Genomic DNA, 15412 nt, shown 5'->3' with positions numbered 1-15412 from the left:
GAGAGGTGAGTGTGTGTGTGGGGGAGAGGTGAGTGTGTATGTAGGGGGAGGGGCGCGTGTGTGTGTGGGGGAGAGGTGAGTGTGTGTGTGGGGCAAGTGTGTGTGGGGGGGTTGAGTGTGTGTGTGGGGAGAGAGGTAAGTGTGTGTGTGTGGGGGGAGAGGTGAGTGTGTGTGTGGGGGGAGAAGTGAGTGTGTGTGTGGGGGAGAGGTGAGTGTGTATGTAGGGGGAGGGGCGCGTGTGTGTGTGGGGGAGAGGTGAGTGTGTGTGTGGGGGGAGAGGTGAGTGTGTGTGTGGAGGGGGAGGTGAGTGTGTGTTTGGGGGGGCGAGTGTGTGTGTGGGGGGAGAGGTGAGTGTGTGTGTGGGGGGAGAGGTGAGTGTGTGTGTGTGTGGGGGGTATATGTGTGAGTGTGTGGGGGTCGACTGTGGGGCAAGTGTGTGTGGGGGGGGTTGTGTGTGTGTGTGGAGGGAGAGGTGAGTGTGTGTGTGGGGAGAGAGGTGAGTGTGTGTGTGGGGGGGGAGAGGTGAGTATGTGTGTGGGGGGAGAGGTGAGTGTGTGTGTGGAGGGAGAGGTGAGTGTGTGTTTGGGGGGGCGAGTGTGTGTGTGGGGGGAGAGGTGAGTGTGTGTGTGGGGGGAGAGCTGAGTGTGTGTGTGGGGGGGGAGAGGTGAGTTTGTGTGTGGGGGAGAGGTGAATGTTTGTGTGGGGGAGAGGTGAGTGTGTGTGTGGGGGGAGAGGTGAGTGTGTGTGTGGGGGAGAGGTGAGTGTGTATGTGGGGGAGAGGTGAGTGTGTGTGTGTGTGTGGAGGGTATATGTGTGAGTGTGTGTGTGGAGGGTATATGTGTGAGTGTGTGTGTGGGGGGTATATGTGTGAGTGTGTGTGTGGGGGGAGAGGTGAGTGTGTGTGTGTGGGGGGTATATGTGTGAGTGTGTGGGGGGCGACTGTGGGGCAAGTGTGTGTGTGGGACAAGTGTGTGTGGGGGGGGTTGTGTGTGTGTGTGGAGGGAGAGGTGAGTGTGTGTGTGGGGAGAGAGGTGAGTGTGTGTGTGGGGGGGAGAGGTGAGTATGTGTGTGGGGGGAGAGGTGAGTGTGTGTGTGGGGGAGAGGTGAATGTTTGTGTGGGGGAGAGGTGAGTGTGTGTTTGGGGGGGCGAGTGTGTGTGCGTGGGGAGAGGTGAGTGTGTGTGGAGGGAGAGGTGAGTGTGTGTTTGGGGGGGCGAGTGTGTGTGTGTGTGGAGGGAGAGGTGAGTGTGTGTGTGGGGGAGAGGTGAGTGTGTGTTTGGGGGGGCGAATGTGTGTGTGGGGGGAGAGTTGAGTGTGTGTTTGGGGGACGAGTGTGTGTGGGGGGAGAGGTGAGTGTGTGTGTGGAGAGAGAGGTGAGTGTGTGTGTGGAGGGAGAGGTGAGTGTGTGTGTGGAGGGAGAGGTGAGTGTGTGTGTGGAGGGAGAGGTGAGTGTGTGTGTGGAGGGAGAGGTGAGTGTGTGTGTGGAGGGAGAGGTGAGTGTGTGTGTGGAGGGAGAGGTGAGTGTGTGTGTGGAGGGAGAGGTGAGTGTGTGTTTGGGGGGGCGAGTGTGTGTGGGGGGAGAGGTGAGTGTGTGTGTGGAGGGAGAGGTGAGTGTGTGTGTGGGGGGAGAGGTGAGTGTGTGTTTGGGGGGGGCGAGTGTGTGTGGGGGGGAGAGTTGAGTGTGTGTTTGGGGGGGCGAGTGTGTGTGTGGGGGGAGAGGTGAGTGTGTGTGTGGAGGGAGAGGTGAGTGTGTGTGTGGGGGGGAGAGGTGAGTGTGTGTGTGTGGGGGGTATATGTGTGAGTGTGTGGGGGGCGAGTGTGGGGCAAGTGTGTGTGTGGGGCAAGTGTGTGTGGGGGTGTTGAGTGTGTGTGTGGGGAGAGAGGTAAGTGTGTGTGTGGGGGGGAGAGGTGAGTGTGTGTGTGGAGGGAGAGGTGAGTGTGTGTGTGGGGGGAGAGGTGAGTGTGTGTGTGGGGGAGAGGTGAGTGTGTATGTAGGGGGGGGGCGAGTGTGTGCGTGGGGGAGAGGTGAGTGTGTGTGTGGAGGGAGAGGTGAGTGTGTGTTTGGGGGGGCGAGTGTGTGTTTGGGGGGGGCGAGTGTGTGTGGGGGGAGAGGTGAGTCTGTGTGTGGGGGAGAGGTGAGTGTGTGTGGAGGGAGAGGTGAGTGTGTGTTTGGGGGAGAGGTGAGTGTGTATGTTGGGGGAGAGGTGAGTGTGTGTGTGGGGGAGAGGTGAGTGTGTGTGTGGAGGGAGAGGTGAGTGTGTGTTTGGGGGGGCGAGTGTGTGTGTGGGGGGAGAGTTGAGTGTGTGTGTGGGGAGAGGTGAGTGTGTGTGTGGGGGGAGAGTTGAGTGTGTGTTTGGGGGGGGCGAGTGTGTGTGGGGGAGAGTTGAGTGTGTGTGTGGGGGGAGAGGTGAGTGTGTGTGTGGAGGGAGAGGTGAGTGTGTGTTTGGGGGGGCGAGTTTGTGTGGGGGGAGAGGTGAGTGTGTGTGTGGGGGGAGAGGTGAGTGTGTGTGTGTGGGGGAGAGGGGAGTGTGTGTGTGGGGGAGAGGTGAGTGTGTGTGTGGGGGTAGAGGTGAGTGTGTGTGGGGGGAGAGGTGAGTGTGTGTGTGTGGGGGGGAGAGGTGAGTGTGTGTGTGGGGGGGAGAGGGGAGTGTGTGTGTGGGGGAGAGGTGAGTGTGTGTGTGGGGGTAGAGGTGAGTGTGTGTGGGGGGGAGAGGTGAGTGTGTGTGTGTGGGGGGGGAGAGGTGAGTGTGTGTGTGGGGGGGAGAGGTGAGTGTGTGTGTGGGGGAGAGGTGAGTGTGTGTGTGTGTGGGGGAAAGGGGAGTGTGTGTGTGGGGGAGAGGTGAGTGTGTGTGTGGGGGAGAGGTGAGTGTGTGTGCGGGGGGAGAGGTGAGTGTGTGTGTGGGGGAGAGGTGAGTGTGTGTGGGGGAGAGGTGAGTGTGTGTTTGGGGGGAGAGGTGAGTGTGTGTGTGGGGGAGAGGTGAGTGTGTGTTTGGGGGGAGAGGTGAGTGTGTGTGTGGGGGAGAGGTGAGTGTGTGTGTGGGGGGAGAGGTGAGTGTGTGTGTGGGGGGAGAGGTGAGTGTGTGTGTGGGGGGAGAGGTGAGTGTGTGTGTGGGGGGAGAGGTGAGTGTGTGTGGGGGGGGAGAGGTGAGTGTGTGTGTGGGGGAGAGTTGAGTGTGTGTGTGGGGGTAGAGGTGAGTGTGTGTGTGGGGGAGAGGTGAGTGTGTGTTTGGGGGGGGCGAGTGTGTGTGGGGGAGAGTTGAGTGTGTGTTTGGGGGGGCGAGTGTGTGTGGGGGGAGAGGTGAGTGTGTGTGTGGAGGGAGAGGTGAGTGTGTGTGTGGGGGAGAGTTGAGTGTGTGTTTGGGGGGGGCGAGTGTGTGTGGGGGGAGAGGTGAGTGTGTGTGTGGAGGGAGAGGTGAGTGTGTGTGTGTGGGGGAGAGGTGAGTGTGTGTGTGGAGGGAGAGGTGAGTGTGTGTGTGGAGGGAGAGGTGAGTGTGTGTTTGGGGGGAGAGGTGAGTGTGTGTGTGGAGGGAGAGGTGAGTGTGTGTGTGGGGGAGAGGTGACTGTGTGTGTGAGGGAGAGGTGAGTGTGTGTGGGGAGAGAGGTGAGTGTGTGTTTGGGGGGAGAGGTGAGTGTGTGTGTGGGGGGAGAGGTGAGTGTGTGTGGGGGGAGAGGTGAGTGTGTGTGTGGGGGGAGAGGTGTGTGTGTGTGGGGGGAGAGGTGTGTGTGTGTGTGAGGGGGAGAGGTGAGTGTGTGTGTGTGGGGGAGAGGTGAGTGTGTGTTTGGAGGGAGAGGTGAGTGTGTGTGTGGGGGAGAGGTGAGTGTGTGTGGGGGGAGAGGTGAGTGTGTGTGTGGAGGGAGAGGTGAGTGTGTGTTTGGGGGGAGAGGTGAGTGTGTGTGTGGAGGGAGAGGTGAGTGTGTGTGTGGGGGAGAGGTGAGTGTGTGTGTGAGGGAGAGGTGAGTGTGTGTGGGGAGAGAGGTGAGTGTGTGTTTGAGGGGAGAGGTGAGTGTGTGTGTGGGGGGAGAGGTGAGTGTGTGTGGGGGGAGAGGTGAGTGTGTGTGTGGGGGGAGAGGTGTGTGTGTGTGGGGGGAGAGGTGTGTGTGTGTGAGGGGGAGAGGTGAGTGTGTGTGTGTGGGGGAGAGGTGAGTGTGTGTTTGGAGGGAGAGGTGAGTGTGTGTGTGGGGGAGAGGTGAGTGTGTGTGGGGGGAGAGGTGAGTGTGTGTGTGAGGGGGAGAGGTGAGTGTGTGTGTGGGGGGGAGAGGTGAGTGTGTGCGGGGAGAGAGGTGAGTGTGTGTTTGGGGGGAGAGGTGAGTGTGTGTGTGGGGGGAGAGGTGAGTGTGTGTGGGGGGAGAGGTGAGTGTGTGTGTGAGGGGGAGAGGTGAGTGTGTGTGTGTGGGGGAGAGGTGAGTGTGTGTTTGGAGGGAGAGGTGAGTGTGTGTTTGGGGGGAGAGGTGAGTGTGTGTGTGGGGGGAGAGGTGAGTGTGTGTGGAGGGAGAGGTGAGTGTGTGTGTGGGGGAGAGGTGAGTGTGTGTGTGGGGGAGAGGTGAGTGTGTGTGTGTGTGGGGGGAGAGGTGAGTGTGTGTGTGGGGGAGAGGTGAGTGTGTGTGTGTGTGGGGGGAGAGGTGAGTGTGTGTGTGGGGGAGAGGTGAGTGTGTGTGTGGGGGAGAGGTGAGTGTGTGTGTGAGGGAGAGGTGAGTGTGTGTGTGGGGGAGAGGTGAGTGTGTGTGTGAGGGAGAGGTGAGTGTGTGTGTGGGGAGAGGTGAGTGTGTGAGGGAGAGGTGAGTGTGTGTGTGGGGGAGAGGTGAGTGTGTGTGTGGGGGAGAGGTGAGTGTGTGTGTGGGGGAGAGGTGAGTGTGTGTGTGGGGGAGAGGTGAGTGTGTGTTTGGGGGGAGAGGTGAGTGTGTGTGTGGGGGAGAGGTGAGTGTGTGTGTGGAGGGAGAGGTGAGTGTGTGTGTGGGGGAGAGGTGAGTGTGTGTGTGGGGGAGAGGTGAGTGTGTGTGTGAGGGAGAGGTGAGTGTGTGTGTGGGGGAGAGGTGAGTGTGTGTGTGGGGGAGAGGTGAGTGTGTGTTTGGGGGGAGAGGTGAGTGTGTGTGTGGGGGAGAGGTGAGTGTGTGTGTGGAGGGAGAGGTGAGTGTGTGTGTGGGGGAGAGGTGAGTGTGTGTGTGGGGGAGAGGTGAGTGTGTGTGTGAGGGAGAGGTGAGTGTGTGTGTGGGGGAGAGGTGAGTGTGTGTGCAGGGGGAGAGGTGAGTGTGTGGGGGAGGGGCGTATGTGTGTGTGTGGGGGGAGAGGCGTGTGTGTGTGGGGGAGAGGTGAGTGTGTGGGGGAGAGGTGAGTGTGTGGGGGAGGGGCGTATGTGTGTGTGTGGGGGGAGAGGCGTGAGTGTGTGGGGGAGGGGCGTATGTGTGTGTGTGGGGGGAGGGGCGTATGTGTGTGTGTGGGGTGAGTGAGTGTGGGTTGGAGCGAGTGAGTGTGTGAGGGAGTTGTGAGTGAGTGAGTTGTGTGAGGGAGGTGTGAGCAAGAGAAGTGCATGTGTTCAATGTGAGCATCAATTTTCCAGCGTCACTCCTGTCATTAAAAATGACAACGTTATTTTTTAATCAGAGAACATTTTTAAAAACCCCCTCCTAAAATTGTTACTACTTCCAGGGGTTAATGATAAAGGATCATGGGAGGGTGTAATCATCAGGGGTTAATAATGGTTAATGGTGAAGCAGCCATATAGCTGCTGAATGTTATAGTGACTATGAGCCTCGTCCTAATTCCTAATATATGTATGGATATAGCTAGAAAAGACTTGTTTACATTTAATTTCTGTGTTTACACCTAATTCACGGCCAGAGAGTGACATCAACATTCTGAGAATGCTCAGGTCACTAGGGGTTCCACGGCTTGAAAAGTTTGGGATTTCCTGATGTTTACGTTTTTTAAAAAATGTTTATTTTCGAGTTTTGTGCATGGGTGTGCCCATTTGTCCAGGCTAAATTGTCCCTTAGTGTCCAAATATGTGCAGGTTAGGTGGGGACACGGGGATAGGGTGGGGGAGTGGGCCTTAATAGGGCGCTCTTGCAGAGGGTATGTGCAGACTTGATGGGCCGAAGGACCTCCACCTGCACTGCAGGGATTCTGTGTGGATCTCCTGTTGAAGCCCTCATCCGTGGCTTTTGTCACCTGGAGTCCTGTTAGTAATGCTTTCTTGGCCAACCTTACTTAAATGTAAACTTATCTGAAACTGCTACCCCTATCCTAATCCATATCGCTTCCCATTCACCCAACATCCCTCTGCTAACTGACCTACACTGGCTCCAGGTTTGCCAGCACCTTGATTTTAAAATTCTCATCCTTGCTTTCAAGTTCCTCATTGGCCTTTCTCCTCACTATCTTTGTATGGTCCTTCATCCCTACAACCTCTGGGAACCTCCAATCCTGACTCTCAAACATTCTCCATTTTAATCACTGCACGGACGTCCGGTGAAGGGACCTGCTGAGCAGACCCACAAAAGGTGTCTCTCTTCCTGGAAACTCGAAATTAGGCAATAGCCCACTAAACCCGGGGTGGGGTTCCCGATGAATGATACATGATCAGTCAGTACAGTCAGATGACCACTTGAGGGCAACACAAACATGGAGTATATAAGTAAGCTCAGGCTATTTACCCGCTCTCTTCATGTGTGTTGTAGCTAGAGGATAGAAGTAAATGTAAATGTAAATAATCTTTATTGTCACAAGTAGGCTTACATTAACACTGCAATGAAGTTACTGTGAAAAGCCCCTAGTCACCACATCCTGGGGCCTGTTCGGGTACACTGAGGGAGAATTCAGAATTCTCAGCTGGTACGGGAATTGAACCCGCGCTGCTGACCTTGTTCTGCATCACAAACCTGCTGTCTAGCCCACTGAGCTAAACCAGCCCAGTGACCAGCTCAGAGTGTAGTGTATTATATTCATTGTGAATTTAGTTCAATCTTAGTTAATTCTACGACTAGTCAAACTATTAAAGTAAAGAACTCACAAGTATATTATTTTGTTACTCAATAAATAATTTGTCACCAACTGGAAGACTTCAACTGTTTATCATCAAGTTAAGTATAACTCGGCAAGACAAATGAGTTGCATATATATTACACCCCTGTAGTATAACATGTCACCAGGAGTAGTAATATAACACAACACCTAACACAGGAATTCCCAAGAACTCAAGGGTGCCATCAAACTTGAAATGATGGTGAAAGTGGCGATAGTGGAGGCTCTGGTCACCCTGCAAGCAGTGCTGGAAGAGATGGAATGGCGGCTAGAGACTCAGGAGGTGACGATCAGAGAACTGGAGAAGTCTGTGACCAACCAGAGCGATTGGATCGCCTTACTGGAGACAGGGATGGCAAAGTTAGTGGTGCTGCAAGAGACACTGAGGGGGAAGATCAAGGACCAAGAAAACTGCTCATGCCGCCAAAGCCTCCGCATCCTACCGAGGACAGGAACCCAAGCAATTCGTGGCCAAAATGCTGGGCAAACTTGTTGGAGGGGAAAGCTTCCCTCAACCCCCAGAAGTGGACAGACTCCACAGGTCACTCTGGCCAAAGCCCCAGGCCGGGGAGCAGCCGTGAGCCATCATTGAGAAACAGCACTGGTACCAAGACTGGGAAAAGATCCTGAACTGGGCAAGACTTACAAGGTCCTATAAGTGGGAGTGACACTCAATCCAGGTGTACCAGGACATTGGGGCAGACCAAGTGCCAGGTATAATTTAACAAAGCCAAGGTGGCCCTTTAGAAGAACAACGTGTGGTCCGGGATACTGTACCCCACCAAGCTCTGGGTGTTTTTCCAGGGTAGGGAATACTATTTCACCGCACCAGCGGACGCAGATGAATTTGGGCACAAGCACGGGATGGGAAAGCAATGTCACCAGCAATGAATCAGACACTTAATCGTATCGGTCAACAAAAAAAATGTTGAGACTATCTGCGCGAGGCTAAACCGCCTTGACTTCAAATCTGACGTTGAATCCCAGAGAGGCAGGGGTGAGAGCAGTGAGATGAAGGAGAGGGGTTGAGGAGGTGGAATGGAGACGAGATATGCATCGGTCAGAGGAGGTATAGATCGACCCTAGGGGTAGGAGGCCACCACACTAGCAGGTGAGCTAGCACAAGAAAGTACGAGCGAGGGGGACGGTGGTACAGCTCCCGATGGAAATACGTATCATGGGGGTTGGGGTGGGGGGGTGGGGGAGACTTTAGCTGCATACAGGACCCACGGACAGACAGATCAAACCGCAAATCGGGGAAAACGTCAAACATTTTAAAAACATTTTTCCAATTAAGGGGCATTTCAATTTAGCGTGGCCAATCCACCGACTCTGCATATCTTTGGGTTGTGGGGGGGGGAGACCCAAGCAGACGCGGGGAGAATGTGCAAACTCCACACTGGCCGGGATGGAACTCGGGCCCTCGATGCCGTGAGGCAGCACTGGAGGGACTGCGATCCAAACAAGCCCAAATCAAATTCCGCTACCTGGGGATCCAAATAGCCCACGACTGGACACGGATCCACAACTGGAACCTGACCAGTCTGGTGGAGGAAGTCAAAAGGGACGTACAGAGATGGAGCCCACTCCCACTCTCCCTCGCAGACGATCAAAATGAACGTACTTTCCGGTTCCTCTTCCTGTTCAGATCCCTCCTGATCTACATCTCCAAGGCTTTCTTCAACATGGTAGACAAACTAATCATGCCGTTTGTGTGGAGAGGGAAAACCCGAGGTACCAAAAGAAGGTCCTACAAAGGAAAAGAAACATAGGCCACAGCAGAAAGAGTGAGGAGATGGGTGAAGGAAACTGGAGGAGAGTGGGTGAGGATGGAGGAGAGTTCCTGCATAAGGACTTCCCTCTGAGCCCTAGTCACAGCCACACTCCCATCCCCCCCGATCAAGCACGACAGAAGGCCAGTGGTAGTAGCCACTCTCCGGACATGGTACCCGATGAGGCAACACTTTGGCCCAACCAAAATGTCCACCATGGCCCCCATCTGCAACAACCACAGGTTTACTCCTGCAATAATGGACGACACCTTCAAAAGTGGATACAGGACAAGGGGACACTGACGATTAGGGACACATGCCAGGATGACAGAGAAGCGACTGTGGGGGAACTCACAGAGAGGTTCCAATTTCCAAAAGGAAATGAGCTCAGATACATAAGGTCAAAAACATCCTTCCTAAGGAAACCAACGACATACCCCCAGATACCAGGACATTTGTTCATTGAAACGCTGATGGGCACGGGCGACCTAGGGAAGGGAAACTGGGGACCTGTACAGACATCTGTTGGAAGAGGTACTCTTTCCCCTGGATGAGACATGGGAAAAATGGAAGGAAGAACTCGGCATAGAGAAAGGGGGAAGACTATGGATCAAAGCACAGGGCGAACTTCACCTCCACATGCGCAGGGCTGAGCCTAACGCAGCTAAAGGTGGTGCACAGAGTGCATCTAACCAGAACCCGAATTAGTGAGTTCTTTCCGGAGGTGGAGGACGAATGCAAACGGCTCCAGGGAGGCCCGGCCAACCACACCCACATGTTTCTGGGCATGTCCCAGACTTGCAGGGTACTGGAGTACATTTTTGAGGCAATGTCCAGGATTGTGGGAGTGAGGGTGGAGCCATACCAAAAATTGACAGTCTTGGGGGACTCAGACCAGCCAGGACTCTTCATGGGGAGAGGGCTGACACTCCAGCCTTTGCTCCCTGATTGCCCTTCGGAAAATCCTGCTCGGCGAGCAATCGGCCGCTCAACCCAAGGCTGCAGACTGGCTGTCCAACGTGACAGAATTTCTCTAACTGGAGAAAATAGAATTTGCTATCCGAGGGTCAGAAGAGGGCTTCCACAGGACATGGAAGCCATTCAGTAACTTGTTCCAGGATCTGATTGTAGCCAGAAACCAATAGAAGGAGGTGGTAGGGGGAGACACGAGTGAGATGAAAAAAGAGGGGAAGAGGGTGCGATGGTGGAGAGGGGGAGAGGGGGGGGGGATACACAAGGCAATTGAGAGAGACAAGGGACTAGAACTGTAGATAGACATCTGCAAATACACACCCGGGCCAAACTGGGAACTGCAATAAAGATACAGTGGTCAAAGGGGGGGACATGGCCACAGCAGGAGGGAAAACCATCGGATGTAAATATCTGTAATGACTTCTGCCTGTTTTTTTTACCTCCTTTTATTTCTTGCTCCGTTTTGTTTGTTCTTATCTCTGGTCGGCACGGTCATGTAAAGTGTAACATATAACCTATGAGTTGTGAAGTACAAAATTTGAAAACCCAATTAAAACATTTTTTTAAAAAATCACTGCACTATTGGCTGCCATGTTCTTCATTTCCTGGACCCTAAGCTCTGGTATCCCCCCCCAAAGTCTCTGTACCTCTCACTGTTGCACAGAATCAGTATTGTTAATGTGTAGAAGGAGGCTATTCGACCCATTGTGGCTGCACTGCCTCTCCAAATGAGCATCATGGCTCAGTGTAGTTCCCCTGCCTTTTCCCCTGCGTACTGCTTCCATTCAAATAATCATCCAATGCCTCATGAATACCTCGATTGAACGTGTCCCCATCACACTCCAGGCGGTGCATTCCAGACTCGCTATCTTTCTCACACCACATTTGCTTATTTTGCAAGTCACTTTACATCTGTGCCCAATCTGTTCTCAATCCTTTTACAAGCGGGAACAGTTTCTCCCTGTCTACTCTGTCCAGCCCTCTCATGATTTTGAACACGTCTATCAAATCTCCTCCTAAATTCTTCTCTCCAAGGATAACAGTCCCAACCTAGAACATACATAGAACAGTACAGCACAGAACAGGCCCTTCGGCCCTCGATGTTGTGCCGAGCTTTGTCCGAAACCAAAATCAAGCTATCTCACTCCCTGTCATTCTGGTGTGCTCCATGTGCCTATCCAATAACCGCTTGAAAGTTCCTAAAGTGTCCGACTCCACTATCACAGCAGGCATTCCACACTCTAACCACTCTCTGAGTAAAGAACCTACCTCGGACATCCCTCCTATATCTCCCACCCCGAACCTTATAGTTATGCCCTCTTGTAACAGCTACATCCACCCGAGGAAATAGTCTCTGAACATCCACTCTATCTATCCCCCTCATCATCTTATAAACCTCTATTAAGTCGCCTCTCATCCTTCTTCGCTCCAAAGAGAAAAGCCCTAGCTCCCTCAACCTTTCCTCATAAGACCTACCCTCCAATCCAGGCAGCATCCTGGTAAATCTCCTTTGCACCCTTTCCAATGCTTCCACATCCTTTCTATAATGAGGTGACCAGAACTGCACACAATACTCCAAATGTGGTCTCACCAGGCTCCTGTACAGTTGCAGCAAAACCCCACGGCTCTTAAACTCTAGCCCCCTGTTAATAAACGCTAACACACTATAGGCCTTCTTCACGGCTCTATCCACTTGAGTGGCAACCTTCAGAGATCTGTGGACATGAACCCCAAGATCTCTCTGTTCCTCCACATTCCTCAGAACCCTGCCGTTGACCCTGTAATCCGCATTCAAATTTGTCCTACCAAAATGAATCACCTCGCACTTATCAGGGTTAAACTCCATATGCCATTTTTCGGCCCAGCTCTGCATCCTATCAATGTCTCTTTGCAGCCTACAACAGCCCTCCACCTCATCCACTACTCCACCAATCTTGGTGTCATCAGCAAATTTACTGACCCACCCTTCAGCCCCCTCCTCCAAGTCATTGATAAAAATCACAAATAGGAGAGGACCCAGCACTTGATACACCGCTTGTAACTGGTCTCCAGTCTGAAAATTTTCCATCCACCACCATCCTCTGTCTTCTATGTGATAGCCAGTTACTTATCCAATTGGCCAAATTTCCCTCTATCCCACGCCTCCTTACTTTCTTCATGAGCCGACCATGGGGAACCTTATCAAACGCACCTCTCCAATCTATCCTCATAACTGAAGTTTCTCATCCCTGGAACCATTCTTGTAAACCTCTTCTTCACTTTCTCAAATGTGTTCACATCCTTCCTATAGTGTGGTGCCTACAACTGTACGCAATGTTCTTGCTGAGGTCTAACTAGCGTCTTGTGTAAGTTCAGCATAACCTCCTTGCTTTGTACTGTATGTCACTATTAATAAAGTCCAGGATACTGTATGCTTTATTAACTGTTCTCTTCACCTGTCCAGCCACTTTCAATGATCTATGCACACATACACCCAGGTCCCTCTGCTCCTGCACCTCCTCAAGAACTGTACCCCATATTTTATATTGCCTCTCCAAGTTCTTCCTACCAAACTGCATCACCTCACACTTCTGTGCATCGAGTTTCATCTGCCACTTATCTGCCCACCCCACCACTTTAGGCTGCTCTTTGAAACCTCTTTTGGTCATCTGTCCAAGTATCTCCCTGTGTGACTCAGTTGACAACATTCCTGTGATGCACCTTGAGATATGTAACTGCATTGAAAGTGCTATCAAAATGCAAGTTGCTGTTGTCCACTGACGACTGGGGCATCAATACACAAACTCATTTCAAAAAGGACGCTTAGCGGAGACTTTGATCTCACCAGAGAAGTTGAACCCCAGTGGGAGCTAAACAAACAATCCACCTAAACGCATTAAGTTACGGTTTTGACTGGATGCATCAGGCATCCATTAAAAAAGGAAAAGCTATTGCTCCGGATGGTTGATCTATTCATTCTCAAAGTCAAGTGAATGATGCTGTTTATTAGCAACGCAGATAAAACATCTTGAAGTATGGGCGACAATTGTGAGTGTTTTAAATGTAGCACACTTGTCGGAGGAGGATATCTGTACTGAAGCTATTGCAGTATTCCTCAACTCTTTGCTTTCTATGTTATTCAATACGTTAAACTTTGTTTGCCTCTTCTGGTAAGAATTTCATTCACATAAATGCTATGCGTGCATGCGCATGAGATACACTTGAACTCAATATATCAAAGTTAAGATAAACAGGAAGACAGGGTATTTTACAACATTACAAAACTGGAAGAGGGCAGGAGAGTTTAACTGAGGAAAAGTTCTGTATTGACAAGTGTGGCACCTCTGTATATTCAGAAAAAGAACTAGTTTTGCAGGTGGGGGCAGCGCGGTGGCACAGTGCCTCACAGCGCCAGGGATCCAGGTTCAATTCCGTCCTCGGGTAACTCTGTGGAGTTCCGTTCTCCCCGTGTCTGCGTGGGTTTCCTCCGGGTGCTCCGGTTTCCTCCCACAGTCCAAAAATGTGCAGGTTAGGTGGATTGGCCATGCTAAATTGTCCCTTAGTGTCCAAACGCTAGATGGGGTTACGGGTGAGGTGGGGGCGTGGGCATAGGCAGGGTGCTCTTTCGGAGGGCCAGTGCAGACTCGATGGGTTGAATGGCCTCCTCTGCACTGTCGTGATTCTATGATTCTACTTCTTTACATTCAGACATGTACTGTAAGATATAGCGCTCTGTACAGAGTTACACAGTTCATTCTATCTGTTGTTCAATTTTAAGTATATAAAGCATGTAAGTGAAAAGAGTAAGAGTGGATTTAGTTTATTGTTCTGATCTCAATGGCTTGCCTGTCCTGTACAATGATATTGTCATTTCTTTCTCTCTCTTCACAGCAATGGCCGATGTATCTGGTAGACTACGGTGCAGTCAACATGCAGATCCAGGGGCCTGTAAATTTCTAAACAGCACCTTGCTCAAATACAAGCATGATTTTGACAAAATCACATGTAATTATGTACCATAACCGTATAGTATGAACTATAATATTTCCTTCTAGAACAGGTCCTGATTTTTACACTGTCTCCATATGATCAAGGGCTTTAAATAAATGTGCTGCCGTGCACTCTCACATACCGGCTATTTTATTCACAATAAAGGCAAGTTCATGAACACTTGCAAGTTCCGGCATTTCACCGAGGGGAATCCAGGACTATTGCAGTTGGATCGGGATCGCGAGCAATGCACAAACCCCTTCATAGAATTGACAAGGATACTCTTTTCAGAATTCTGAGTTACGTCCAAGAAGGGAAATAGTGAGGGAAGTTTCCCTTGCCCCACCCCTTACAGACAGTATTTGTTTCAGAGATTACGAGACAGAAATGGGTGGTGCGCTTTGCGCAGCTTTCAGGTCCAGGTGATTTAGAATAGAACAATGAACGGACATTAGTCCCACTTTTAAAATCATGGGACTGTTCCTGTCTTCCAGAAAGCAGCTGTTAAGATAAGTGCTGTTGTGGACTTCCACAAACTAATCACAGGAGTCTCAGGGACAGGTCACCATCATTTATTCAAGCATGCAGGGAGAGAACTGTCTTAGCGACCCCTAATACAGCACTCTGACAAATGTTCACTTTATTTATACATTGTTGGTCACGTACACAATTATTGTCTAAATTCCAATCTTGTCTAAATATAGGTTTATATTACTTTACCTGAGCAGGCTCGTAGTCTCTTCCTAACTAGACTCTATTTGTTTTCTCCCAAAACATGATCTCTTTTGTCTTGATTCCTGTCCGTTTAACGGTAAACAGTTGGTTCCCAAGGCCTTACTGGAGAGATTTGCTGATATGGGCCCTGGGGGTGTGTACGGTTCATTGGTGACTGGCTGTGCAAGCATTGAACTAGCAATGTGCTCTTTACTCTAAATCAGGAATGTTAGCTCGAACCCTCTTTGAATGAATTTATTTTATTTCCCCTCACTCCAGCAGTATCAAATGAACTTTAACATAAATATATTTGATGTGATGCACTTTGGAAGGAGAAATGGAAGCATCATCTCCACCTTAGAAAATAGGAAACCAAATTAGGTAGAAGAGCAAAGGGATCCAGGGATCCAGCTGAACAAAGCATTAAAAGCAATATTACAGGTTAGTGAAGCAGTATAGAGTTCAAAGGTTCGTGTCCACCACCAGAGTGGTTTCCAGCAGCATCAGCCTCTCCACCCTCATCTTGTGCCCTAATCAAAATAAACTCCCTTCCTACGTACTATATTAACACCAACACAGACTATTCGACTGAATAGCCCATTTTTATGCTGTATATTCATGCAATGCCTGCTGAAAACCCATTGGTGATTAATTCTTCAGCAGCCGCCAACCAAAGGTAAATGAAATAACTTTTCTTACAAATTAAAAATAATTCCCTGCAGAGCCAGGAGCGAAAAGGAGTGCTCTGTCTAACCTGCACGAGTTGTGATCATTCCCCTCTTCCTGGCTTTAGTCCATGCCAATCCTCTCTCCTGGTACTTGCTATAGCAACCGTTGCTATAGAAACGCAGAGCCCAAAAGTGATCTCCTTAAAGCATACATCTTTTACCAGGCTTTAGTCTCATGTCCCGATATCTCCTTATGGTTCGCTGTAAAATTGTCTGGAAGCACTCCTGCAAACTGTTTTG

The 15412-nt window shown here is 51.2% G+C and overlaps 1 protein-coding gene across 11 annotated transcripts in view; it reads left to right on the top strand.

Moving 5' to 3' along the window:
- The window catches only part of gtf2ird1 (GTF2I repeat domain containing 1), a 322923-nt gene extending 309054 nt beyond the window's left edge, over positions 1 to 13869 (top strand). For all 11 annotated transcript variants that reach the window (XM_072469282.1, XM_072469285.1, XM_072469287.1 and 8 more), the window contains one exon: positions 13632 to 13869. In XM_072469282.1, coding sequence (XP_072325383.1) covers positions 13632 to 13700 — 69 coding nt within the window. In that variant the 3' untranslated portion in view covers positions 13701 to 13869. The remainder of the gene's footprint in view (positions 1 to 13631) is intronic.
- Positions 13870 to 15412: the final 1543 nt, after the last annotated feature.

Source organism: Scyliorhinus torazame, chromosome 12, assembly GCF_047496885.1.
Source record: "Scyliorhinus torazame isolate Kashiwa2021f chromosome 12, sScyTor2.1, whole genome shotgun sequence".
Classification (NCBI taxonomy): Eukaryota; Metazoa; Chordata; class Chondrichthyes; order Carcharhiniformes; family Scyliorhinidae; genus Scyliorhinus; species Scyliorhinus torazame.
Note: the sequence above shows the minus strand (reverse complement) of the source record. Positions and strands in the feature narration are given on the sequence as shown.